The sequence below is a fragment of the Cryptomeria japonica genome, unplaced genomic scaffold (genome assembly GCF_030272615.1).
Source record: "Cryptomeria japonica unplaced genomic scaffold, Sugi_1.0 HiC_scaffold_28, whole genome shotgun sequence".
Lineage (NCBI taxonomy): Eukaryota > Viridiplantae > Streptophyta > Pinopsida > Cupressales > Cupressaceae > Cryptomeria > Cryptomeria japonica.
The window spans coordinates 1,005,235-1,018,478 of record NW_026728850.1 but is presented as its reverse complement, the minus strand read 5'-3'; the positions used below and the strand labels follow the sequence as shown (position 1 = coordinate 1,018,478).

Below are 13,244 nucleotides of genomic sequence, written 5' to 3'. Positions count from 1 at the left end.
ATCAGAAATTTCCTCCCGAGCCTCCTTATTCTTCTGCCACTTATCATAGGTTGTGGGTTCAAATCTATTCTTTTCACCTCTCATTCTCTAGCTTGAGCAAATTAGACAACAAGGCTCCAAAAAAACTAGGAGGAAAGCAAACCAGAAATAGGGAAAACTGAAAGTTCTAAAACTTCTCAAAGTGGTAATAATTCGAACTACCACCCCAACGGTTCCCATTCCATCATAATCTTTCATTATTAACTTCATTGGAAAGGCCGAAGATCTTGACATCATTTCTTGCAAGGTCGCACAGAGTTTTCAGGAAATTTTCCTCTCCTCTCCACAATTTAACCACAACGTTACCCACCTCCAAGTTGGCCAAATGATCCGCAAGTTTTTTCCTTCTCGAAAAATGTGCGATATCTTGAAATACTGCAAGTCGGCTATCATTTCAAGGCAATCCTTGATTAAGTTTGAAATAGTCCACATAGGCACCATACATCCCTTAATGCATTTGACAATGTTAAGCGAGTCACTTTCTAGCCAGACCCGTTTGAACCCCTCCTTGCTCGCCATGCGTAGTCCTATGTAGGAGGCATTGGCCTCCACAAAATCATTAGTTGTGGTGCCCAAAAGGGAGCACCACCGTAGAGACTAGAGAAGCCAAATGGTTCCTTGCCACTCCCCCATAGCCAGTCATCCCAGGATTTCCTTTGGCCACCCCGTCGATATTAATTTTGATCCACCCTAGAAGGGACGGATTCCAAGAAACATTCTCTTTGGTATGTTTAATTTTATAAATAGAGATCGATATATTCCAGCATATCTACCACCGCTTGATAGTATCCCATTACTCCTGGCTAGACTCAAGAGTCCAGGATCATTTTTCCCACTAGGATAGTAATTAAGAAAATTATCCTTAATAGCATTCCTTATTCTAATAGCCACCACAAGAGCAATGGACTCCATATCTTTGAAAACCTTATTATTTATTTCCTTCCACAAACCCCAAGCAATATGAGGTAGGGATAAGTTCCATAGAATACCAATCGCATGGTTGTCATAAGGGCACTTCCATTGGAACCAAAAGTTCTGAATAGAATCAGGGGGGGACCCAATTAATATTCCACGGGTTGAAAAAGAAGGCCTAGATGTCCCTAGCATAGGAGCAATGTAAGAGTAGATGATCAACATTTTTTGCTTCTTCTTTACATAAAAAACATCTATTACTAATGGGGATCCCACGTTTATAGAGATTATCAATGGTAGAGATCTTATTTTGCATGAATAACCAGAAGAATATATTAACTTTAGGAATTGAGAGTTTATTCCAAGCTCTAGCCCAAAAGGGGGGAGGAGAAAAAGACTTGGTGATGATTCAGAAAGCATCTGTCACCAAAAAATGCCCCGAGGTAGAACCATTCCATATAGCCACATCTTCCACCAGAGGATGGAATGATGATCAGGTTCAGCCAAGAGTACAAAGCAGCCAAAGAAGCATCCAAGGTTCTAAGGTCCACCCAAACTCCATTACTCATATAATCTGCAACCCAAGTTGCAATGAGATTAATGCATTTCTCTTTGAATTATGAAGCCCACACTGAATTAGACAAAGGCCCCTCTCCTGTCCACCAATCATCCCAAAACCTTATATTTCTACCATTTTCTAGAACCCATCGGCTTCCCTGAGAAATAATGAAAGAGGATCTGAAGAAATTATTCCAAATATGAGAGACAGAAGTCGGGAGGGAATAATTTTCCAACATTCTTTGGAAATCATGAATTTGGTATTAGTCCTTGAAAATATCGATCAATTCATTGTTCTCCTTTAAACATCTCCATAGCTACTTAGCCATTAAAGCTCTATTAAAGTCTCTTAGATGTCTGATATCCAGGCCTCCTCTATTTCTAGGCAAACAAACCTGATCCCAGGTGAACAAATGAAGCCTACTCTTGGATTTAGAACCTGACCAAAGCAATTTCTTTTGTATACTTTCATTCTATCAGCAAATTTGGCCAGGATTTTAAATAGACTCATAGCATACACGGGAAGGTTCTAAAGAAAAGCCTTAATTAATTGAAGTTTACCCACTTGGCTTAACAAAGCTCCTTTCCAACCAGCCAGCTTCATTTGAAATCTATCAATCAGACTAGACCAGAAGGAGTCCGAGGTAGGTCCCACACAAAAGGGCAGACCCAAATATGAATAAGGGAGAACACCCATTTTGCAGCCCAAAATATTGGCAATCTTCATTTTTCTATTCTCAGAAGTATTCATGAAGAAAATGGAGCTTTTAGACAGACTGACTTTTTTCCCCGATCCTTTCTCATAAGTATCTAGGATAGCTTTAATAGTATTTGCTTCTTTAATCAAACTTTCCCCCATCAGTAGTGTATCATCAACAAATTGATGGTGGGAGCAAATAGCAGCTTGGGAAGAAGGTTGTAAACCCCTCAAATTGCTCTTCCTAACATCTCTCTGGATAGTTTTTTCGAAAGCTTCACTCATCAGAATAAAGAGAAACGGGGAGAGAGGATCCCCTTGTCTAATACCCCATGACGCCAAAAACAAACAGACATCGAACCATTGACCAAAACCTAAAATTTGGGAGTGGTAACACACTGATTGACAAGCTAGATGAAATGGTTACCAAAACCAAAGGATTGAAGCACTTTAAACAACAAAATCCAATTGACCTGATCATAAGATTTGAGAAGATCCAACTTCAACAAGAAGCCCGATTTCTTAAAGAATGGATATTCTCATGGACAACAATAATAGAATCCAAAATCTATCTACCAGGTACGAAACCATTCTGATGCTTCGAAATCAAAGAATGCAGCAAATTTTTAAGCCTAAACACAATGATCTTGGTAAAGATTTTATAGATCGAGTTACATAAACTAATGGGTCTAAAGTCCTGAAAGGAATAGGCATCAGGTTTCTTAGGGATCAGGACAAAAAAAGGTAGCATTCAGTTCCTTAAGAAGAGATCAGGAAACAAAGAACTCTCTAGCAGCATCCACAACATTCGAACCAATAATCTGCCAAAAAGTTTGAAAAACATAGGGAAACCGTCAGGGCCAAGAACTTTATTACCTTCACAGGAAAAGTCTGCAGCTCTAACCTCATCATGAGATGGGATTATGGTTAGCTCCTTATTCATGTCTTGGGAAACAGTACATCTAAACTTCGACAGGATCTCATCTTGAGCATTAACATCCTGACAGCCATCATCCGAAAGAAGAGTGGAAAAATATATAATGGCTTCCTAGTTTAACTCCTCATGCTTATCAATCCAGCCATGATCCACTAAAATTTTATTGATTTTGTTTGAGGCCCTATGTTTGAGGATAGTCATATGAAAAAACTTCATGTTTTTGTGACCAGATTTGAGCCATAAATCTTTGGACCTTTGATTCCAGAATTCCTCCTCCTTAGAGATGATATCATGAATCTTGGTAAGTAACTCAACTTCTTTATCCATAACCATAGGATCATACCCCACATCTTGAATCTGAGACTGTACATCATCCAAATCTTTCTTAAGGTTTTCTTTTATCTGAAAAATATTGCTGAAGGAAACTTTATTCCAAAGTTGGATATTGGAAATAATATTGGCTAGTTTATTAGCCACTCTAAACATTGCAGTTCCCTGAATGTCAACATTCCACCATTTAGAAATATTGTCATAAATATCCAGAGCTAAAAGCCACATCTTCTCAAACCTTAAGGGGAAGGCCTTCCTCCCAGTCAAAGGGGATATAATCAGAAAAATCGGGAAATGATTAGACCCAATTCTGGACAACACATTTAATCTACAAGAAGCATTATGAATCCACTCAGGATAAATAATACCTCTGTCCAGTCTGACTTGGATGAGGCCCCCCCCACTTCTACTGTTGGAACAAGTGAATTTAGCTCCAAGGAGATTAATGTCTAACAAACACAGAGAGTTAATCATATCCACCAAGTCCTCCCTACTTTCTTCCAAAACAAGCATCCCATCAGCCTTTTCCATACTAGATAATGGGGTATTAAAATCCCCCAATAGAATCCATTTCCCATTTGGGAAAGCCATTCTAGCATTAATAATAGAGGACCCGAGCATTTTTATAGCGTTTTTCCCATTTGGACCATAGATATTAGAAATGATCCAAGATGATCCATCAGATAGACTAGTAAATCTAGTGGCAATGTGATTAGGAGAAGTAAAGACAACCTTACCCAAAAGCCATCTAGGATTGCACAAAGTGGCAGTACCACCATAAGCCCCATTAGCATTAGCACAACTAGTTCCACAATCTCTAAAAATAACCAATTTGATCTTTTCCACTCTACAACCAGGCATTTTGGTTTCTTGAACAAGAATATATCTAGCTTGTGATCTCTAACTAGGTTGGATAGAAGATCATGTTTGTGGGAATGATTCAATCCCCTAATATTCCATGAAATGACTTTCATTTGACTAGATGGGGGGAACCAATCCCCATGTCTTGTAGTGTTATTTGGACTCCATAAACAATGGAATACTGACTATTGTTGTCTCTACTAATCGCATTGGGAGGCCTCCCCACTACCCTCAAATCAGATCCACAATCCGCCTTTTGTTTGTTTCTAGTCTTAACACCACTAGAAACCAGTGTTAATAAATGACCATTTGGGGAGTTCCTTTTTTTGTGCTTAGTTTTTACCTCAATAAACAGATTTGGATTATCATCATCCTGGGTCACATCGTCAGTAATGTTTGAATCCAATAAATTCCCAACATCAACAACAAGGTGGATGCAAGGATCCTTAACCCTATGAACCTCCGTCATAGACTTATCCCCATTAGAAATCTCCTCAGGCTTCAAGCTTCCCCCTGCATCCCCCCCCCCTCATTCAAGGGATCTAGGTTTGAAGGATTTGGATCTGGACCAACCTGAACACATGGGATATTATTCATTCCATCCATACATGGAGTGGGATCTAAGGACGGAGACTCCACCAAATCCACCCCCTTTGTCTCATTTTTCTTCTTCCAACTCCTCTTAGGCATAGGCTTAGAAGGGCATTCCCTGGCCCAATGACCAACTTTTTTACAATGGAAACAAGTAAAGGGAATAGATTCATACTCGACTTTCTAAACCCATTTGCCCAGCTTAGAGAAGGGGCCAATCTCCTTTGGCAAATTAGCAGATTGTTTAACATTCACACAGATTCTAGCATACACTAGACGCGTCTTCGCAGAGGTCACTGGGTCAACTGAAAGGAGCTCACCAAAGCATCCAACAATCCCAGCAAAGATTTCTTCACCCTAGAACTCCATAGGAAAATTTGGTAGCCGCACCCAAATAGGGGCCTCATTACATTCCCATTCCTTTGGGTTAAAGCCTAGTTCCCATTTCTTGAGAGCCAACGATGATTTGCCTAACATCCAGGGACCACCCGCTAAGAAAGATCGAAGGTCCTCCTCACAGGCAAAGGAGAAGGAGAAAAAACCATTAGACATGGAAACCACATCAATTTGACCCTTTCCCTTCCATTTACGAGACACCGAATCCCTAACAGCTTCAATATTAGGTCGAGGGCCAATAAACTTGCCAACCAAGACAGGGGCCAGATTAGCCATATTCTTTTCCACGATACAATCTGGAATAGAAATTGAACAAGAGCCAAACTTCAGGTCCACTTTATGGGGAAGAGGCGCAATAGCCTTGCATTTGAGGTTTGACCCAAATAAAGTAGACCATTTTCTGTTGCAGTCTAGAGATCCCGGTTTCCTAAGATTCTCCACAAACTTTCTGGGACCCTCCCCACCACAAGGTAAAACAGTAAAGTCAGTTTTTTCTTTTGTTGGTACCGGCAAGGTGTCCCCATCCCAAAACCCGTTGAGACTGCCATCAGAAGCTTTAGGTTTTGTTTCTCCCATGGATTACATCACGTGGGAGCCTCCGAAACCTTCATCACCCAATCTTCCCGCTCCTGCTCCTGCTCCATTCGAATTCAAACCAGTCACTCCAGTTGTTCCCGCCATTCCCACCTCTCTAGCTACTTACATTAATAAAATATAATAACTTTATTTTTTATATTTCAAGTTTTTGTTCTTTTCTTGAGTTGCTTCCTATTTTAAATTTCTATTACTATTCTCCAACAATTAGTGATAGATGTATTTACAAGTGATCATACCTACTAGCAATAATTAATTAATTGCAAATTACGTCCCACATTTCATTTGAATTACTTACAATTGTTGGCACATAATAAAAGTTCTAACTAATATTTTTACTACACCAATAATAGGAGGTAAATTTTTTAAAAAATTATGGATTTGCTCCTCCTTATCTCAGTCGGTGGTTCCCAAGAACACTCTCCCTCTTCACCAGTGTTTAATTCTAAGACTTTATAAGTTTCATTTGGCTTCAACCTTACCTAGTGGGGCCCGTATGACCTCCTCTGGTCCTCTGTCTTCAAGTAGCTTCTTTATAGTGGTTATGTAAGAGGTCCAGGCCTATCTTGCTTTAATCAATCATAACTAAACCAATAATAGGAACTATATGTTTATATCAATAATTATTACCATTTTACATAAATTCATTATAATTTTTTAGCTTAGTAATAACTAAAAAATCTTTAATTCACTCATTCTAATCCACATTTATATTTATGTTTGTAAAAATAAATGTTATTTTTAGATTATTGGCATTTTACAAGTCGTATAGAATATTGCTCATATTTTGTATCCCTTTTTACTCACCACCATTCATTCTTTCTAATTATGTAGAGAGTAAACTTCCATAAGACATTATCTTGTTGTAAAACATCAAAACAAGAAAATTGACATGTATTATTCAAAAAATATGTATAACCTATCTAAATGTATTACACTTCAAAAAATTAATTCATCTTGGAAACAACTATGTTGTATCTTCAACATTAATTATACATGGTTAAATAGGTATTATTGTTTCAACTTCATTTGCAATGTCTGCTTCATAAGGTAAAGTTTTATAGTTTACATTCATTGCGTAATAGTTTCCATATGTATTTCAATTTTTATAGGAATAATTTACTATCCCGCGGAAATGAATTATTTGATTGAAAATGCAATCAAGATGATCGGTGATGGAAACCTAAAGTTGCAACCACATTTGCAAGTATTAAGTATGGCAAGTTTGGGGATGACCATCGATCAACAAATTGATTTTAAAATAGACCTCTCTATTGGATTTCACAAGCAAAAGGATACACTTAGAAAAAAAATACAATGATTCCATAAAGTCAATACAAATCCCTAAGGGATCTACACTTCTACCCATCAAATATAGTTGCCATATTATTCGCAATTCAAGGTGAGCCACAATGTTTGATTGATTTTCTAACAATTGTCGATCAATTTTGTGTAAATTAGCAAATTCTTGGACCCACTATGTAAAACTTGTTGCAATTTTAGCCCTCCAAACTAGTTTATATACACAAGGACATGAGATTTTAAGCTCACAAAGATTTTAAAAATTATAAAGAAAGTGACAAATGATACAAGGTTAACACTTGACTTGAATTAGTTAGATATTTTTTCACATTTTTTTAGAAAATCCTAATCTAGAGTTGGGTTAACGAATAATAGATGTGTAGGAAGATATAAAACTGAATTAATGGAGTTCTCTTATAAATATCTCAAATACTTCATCAATAAATGTAAACACAGATATCCAAACATAGACATGTTTTTTAAAACATAAAACACCACAATCAAAATATGTGATTTCAACATATAAAATCACAAAATTTGACATCAACCTAGATAAAATGGAGCGAAAAGGATCTTTTTTATATCATGTGTCATGTGAGATGTGTCTATCTTAAAACCACGCATGATCTGAGTCCATCCTTAATTACTTTCCACACCTTGACATAAACAACATTTCTGTCGGTTTATTTATAGCTTGTTCTTACCCAAGTTACAAATGCCCCTTTGAAAAATGTTCACTTTTACATTCAAGAAAATTAGGAAATCCCTGTCAAACTTTTTGATACCAGTTTTATACCTAAACAAGATCTTAACACACAAATTTATGATCTTTCCTTTTAAATATTAAAATGTTAGAAAATGCGCAGTTTGCATTGATACAAAGAAATAGCGGTCATGGGTTTTGCTAATTTGAAAGTTAGGAACCCCTGGCCAGACAATCTGAGTGTGGCGATGGAAATTCACGAGATACATGATGTGAAGGCGGCTGAAAAAATATATTGCAATCTGTGTGGGGGAGCTTGACACCTTCTGATTATAGTCTTTGAATAAATACTGTAGTATTAATCTAGTGTCTGAACGTTAGGTTTGAAAACAACAACGCGGGAAGAACAAGGGAAGTCAAAGCCTTATATGCCCAATTCTCGTCAACAAGAAGAAGTTCAGGTTGGAAGATTGAAATTCTACTTTGTCTGCTATTGTAGTGCGTGATTGTCTGCTATTGTAGTGCGTGATTTTCTATTTATAAGGTGCTCGTCTTAAACCTTGTATTCATCCTCGAACGCTTTGTCTGGCCGATCATTGTTTGACATCCCAGAAATCAGACACAATTATTTGATTGATTCCTTAATTTCTATCAGCCAATCAATGGCCGTATTTCCATTGCCCCAGCTTGAAGATAATGCTGTATAATTACCCAGTTCCCAAACTAACTCAACGCAGCCTCAGCTATGTGACGTATGGAGAGATATACAAGGTGCCCATAATTGGAATGGTTTGCTTGATCCCATGGTGCCCAATTTGAAAGCTGAAGCTCTCAGATATGGGAATTTGGCACAGCTTTGTTACGACGCATTTGATGGCAAAAGCTACTCCAAAAACTACGGCACATGTTATCACAGTAAAAGAGATCTGTTCAATAAGATGGGCATGTCTGAAAGTGGCTACCAAGTCACTAAATATGTTTACGCCAATACTAATCTGTTAAATCAAGTTTTTGGTGAGAAACCAAAAGACCAAGGTGTTTGGTTGGGTTTTATTGCAGTTTGCACGGATCCAAATGAGATAAGAAGGCTTGGACGACGAGACATAGTGATTGCATGGAGAGGAACTCAGACTGCTGAAGAATGGATAGAAGACCTGAGAGATATTCTTGTACCTACAAGATTATCCTATAGATGCAAGAGGACAGGCAAAAACCAAGAGCATCATTTCGCGGATGGAGTACTAATTGAGAGAGGATTCCTGAGCTGCTATACTTCAACTGTCCGTCACCGTCAAGGCGCTGCAGGAGCCACTGTGAACACCAGCACCAGAGATTTGGTAGTCTCAGAGATAGAACGATTGATTCAAGTTTATGAAAAAGAGATGGACAATTTAAGCATAACATTTACGGGACAGAGCTTAGGAGCTGCACTTGCAACCTTGAGCGCTTATGATATCAAACAAATGCTTTGCACCAAGCATAATTTTCATCAAATTCCCGTCACCGTCTTCGCTTTTGCCTCTCCCCGGGTGGGAAATCTTGCGTTTGCTAAACGGGTGGAGGAGATTGGAGTGAAAGTGCTGAGGTTTGTGAACAAGCGTGACGTGGTTCCCAAAGTGCCCGGAGTTTGTATGAACGAGAACGTGGGATGCCTCAGCAAATTGCTGCATTGGCTTCCGTGGACATACTTTCATGTTGGCTTCGAGCTTCCTTTACACAACAATTCTCCATTCATTCAGCACACCCATAATCTTGCCTACTTTCATAATTTAGAGCTTTACTTGCATTTACTGGACGGGTATGTTGGAAGTAAGCAGCCGTTTTCTTGGAGTGGAAGAGATCATGCTCTGGTTAATAAGAGCTGTGATTTATTGCGCGAGAAATATGAAATTCCTCCAAAATGGTGGCAGGAACAGAACAAGGGCCTCGTTAAAGGTCCAGATGGCAAATGGACGCAGCCATCAGAAGAGGAATAATTCATGTCTCACTCAACTCCAGATGACATCAACGTCCAACGTTCTGCGCCGCAATGTCACCACAACTGTGTTGGTTATTGAATTATTCTTTTTATCTGGATGTATATATTTAACATGTTGTCACATTCATTATTGAATTAATTTAACTTCAAAGCTTAACCTTTAGCGTGAAATGAAATCAACTATGCAGGAGTTCATAGCTGTGGATGATACAAATTAGCTTTTGATTGTCATAGAAAACAATCACGTGTCATCAGTAATCTGATAGATAATAAAAGTACGCGTAAATCAGTATTGATTTTAATTATGAACATTGCTATTAAACAAGAGATAATACGCCTCAGCTCTGTTGTAGCCCAAAATACCTTCATACAAAATTTGTAAAAATAGTCAACAAGGGTAAGTTCTCAAATCTTTCTCTAATCCTCAGAATTAGTGACAATATGAATGTTCTAGTGCTATCTAAATCTACCGAGAACTTTAGTTGAGGATTGCATGTATGCATGCCATACTATCTATAATTATGAGATTACCAAATATTTGGTTTCTAGGTATATAGCTCTACACTAGCACATTTTATTGTCGCTCAATTGCACCCATACTTTAAGATTATACAAGTATACATCCAACACATTATAATTCTAAAACAATGATTGTCTAGGGATGTGACAATTATTGTGGAGGCTACTATGGTAATGCCGCAACTTCCCCATGATGGGGAGGCATTGCATTTAATTTATGAGAGCTTGAAGAAGACATAAGGGACTACAAAGAATCAAGTTAGCTTTCTTGATAAGGAACTAAATTGTGATGGTGAAAATATTGAGCTTCCTTCTTTACCAATCAATCTTATCAACTATCAACAAAATATAAAGGATGCATTTTTTATTCTTGATTTCATTTTTTGATTAAATCGTGAATGACAAGTGTATGATTTTAAGTTAGGAGCTTTACATGAGCTGAATACCAAATCCTTGAAATCAATTATGTATAATCCAAGGAAACTATAATACAATATCAAATAGCCAATTTTATTGGACAATAATTTCTTAAGTACTCTTTCTTTCTTATATATTTAATCATTTATTAAAATGCCACTTTTTGCCTAGTATTTTTGCAATCAGCCTACATACGAAATTTCATGGACTTGCTAAAGATGACCATAGATTCGGTTTGGACACATGCAATCTCCAAAATCTACTAATACTTTTTAGTTTTTTGGACTCGTTCCTTAGACAACAACATACAATGATAATATTGCACAATTATGAGTAACCCTTTCGGCTTACCAAATTTCTCATAGATAGATTGTTATCCATAGAATTTTTTCAATAACTTAGCAATATTACTCAATATGTATGGAGTTTTTAAAAAGGAAACGTTCTTTATTTTAGATCCACTTCTATTTGGATGGGAGTACAATAAAAAAAATGGGAAGCAAATCTTGAACCTCCTAAGATTCAAGTTAACGTAATTCAACCTAGAGATCATAGAGGACTTTTGGAAATAGGACCCTAAAAGTTTCAATTCTAGTAGGATAAAAAATTTAAGAACGAATCAGATTTTTATACATAAAAGTTAGCCTAAAATAGAAATAAGCTAGTGTTTGAGTAGCAAACTGTAGGATGTATATAAATAAAACAATTATCTATTCACTATCCTCCTCCCCTTTAAATATTACATACTATAATGTCTATTTTTTGTGCAAAATGAGTATCAAGCTCCACTTGAAGGAAGAACCATAAAAGTAAAGGTTGGACTAAGAAATAAATCATTTACCTTATTGGAAGTACAATTAAAAAATACACAAGATGTATATGAGTATTTTAAAACGTCGCTATTTATAAAACTTATGGGATAGTATCAAACTATCAGAATGCCTCATGGAATTTAGATTTCACCTTTGAAGGACTCATAGAGCGATTCGAACAAATTTGTGAGACACGAGAGCTACTATCCAACAACAACTCAAACTGCGCAAAATTTAGACGAGAACAACGCTCATGAGTAGCGGATTGCACCTAGTATTCAAAAACATTCCTGAAACTAAGCACAATCATACATGAACTGAACATAACGTCCAAAGTGGGTCCAAAGTGAGTGTGAAATTGTATTTGTAAGCAATCGACTACACTACACTATCAAGTGATCCATGCCCATCAATCAATTGGAATTAACTTCCTAGAAGTTGCATTCAAGATTTATGAGTAATATTTCACTTAGCTTTCCTGACCTAATAGATCAAGCAAAAACACCTTGTTTAGATGTACACAATGTCTAGGCCTATGACGTTCAATTAAAAAAACCAACATTAAATGAGTTCCATGCAAATTATGTTTCAAAACTATATATAAAATATGCAATATTCTAATAGCATTAAATCCTCTATTAACAATGAGTATTTGTAGCTACAATTGCTAGATTACATAGATAAATTATTATTGCATATATATTAATTTTTTATAAAAATATCCAAATACACTATAATATACACACTAAAAAACACTAATAGAGTAGAAATATTCCTTGCAGCCATATGATGGCATCTCATACCCTATCATATTCTAGACACAGAGACTTACATATGAAGAGAAATAAAACTGCATAAAAAGATTCAATAACTATGTATACCTAGCTCGTGGTAAACCTGTCCACAATCTTCACATTAGCCAAATAGAATTCCTTAACAGCCATATTCTATGATTACATCCTACGGCACTAAAAAATGGAGCCTCGTAGCACCCAAAAACTAATTTAAAAAACACCCAAAAAATAGAGTCATTCAGATGGCAATATAAAAGCATGTAAATGCACTAATCTTCCATTGAGATTGAAGGATAATTGCTTCCCTTTGCCTGACTATAACCTCTCCTACACCTAAACCAAGAGTTCATCCTCAATTTCCTCCTTATGAGATAGGATATCAGTAGAAAATATAGTTAGGCAGTCTTATTCTAGACTTGCTTGTAATCCATTAGAGTGACACCTTTCTTTCTAACAAACATACTGAATGATACAACATGAACTAGAAAATATGATGTTTTTTTACTAAATGATACAATATGTTACAAATATGGAGACAAACATATCAAAATAAAGTACTCATGAAATAAGTTCACTAACAACATATATGTTGCTTTCTAATCAACAAAATATCACCAAATACCTCAATATGAAAACTCTTCTATAAAATGCATGCAAAATATTTGTCTTAATGACAATTCTCTAAAATTGGGGAAAATTATAAAAAAAGAGTTGCTACATCTGAGGTGGTATCTTACATAGGTATTAGAGCTAGCGGTCTTGCCAACCTGTTGGGAGACTACCATCTATTAAAGTTTCTTGAGT

General features: G+C 36.6%; 1 protein-coding gene across 1 annotated transcript; it reads left to right on the top strand.

The window, feature by feature from the left end:
* Positions 1–8,723: 8,723 nt before the first annotated feature.
* LOC131861609 (phospholipase A1-Igamma1, chloroplastic-like) lies at positions 8,724–9,896 on the top strand. The gene has a single exon (XM_059214960.1). The coding sequence runs from the start codon at positions 8,724–8,726 to the stop codon at positions 9,894–9,896; it is 1,173 nt and encodes a 390-aa protein (XP_059070943.1).
* Positions 9,897–13,244: the final 3,348 nt, after the last annotated feature.

Coding starts and splice junctions, on each gene's coding strand:
- LOC131861609 (XM_059214960.1), top strand. CDS start 8,724: ATGGTGCCCAATTTGAAAGCTGAAGCTCTCAGATATGGGAATTTGGCA.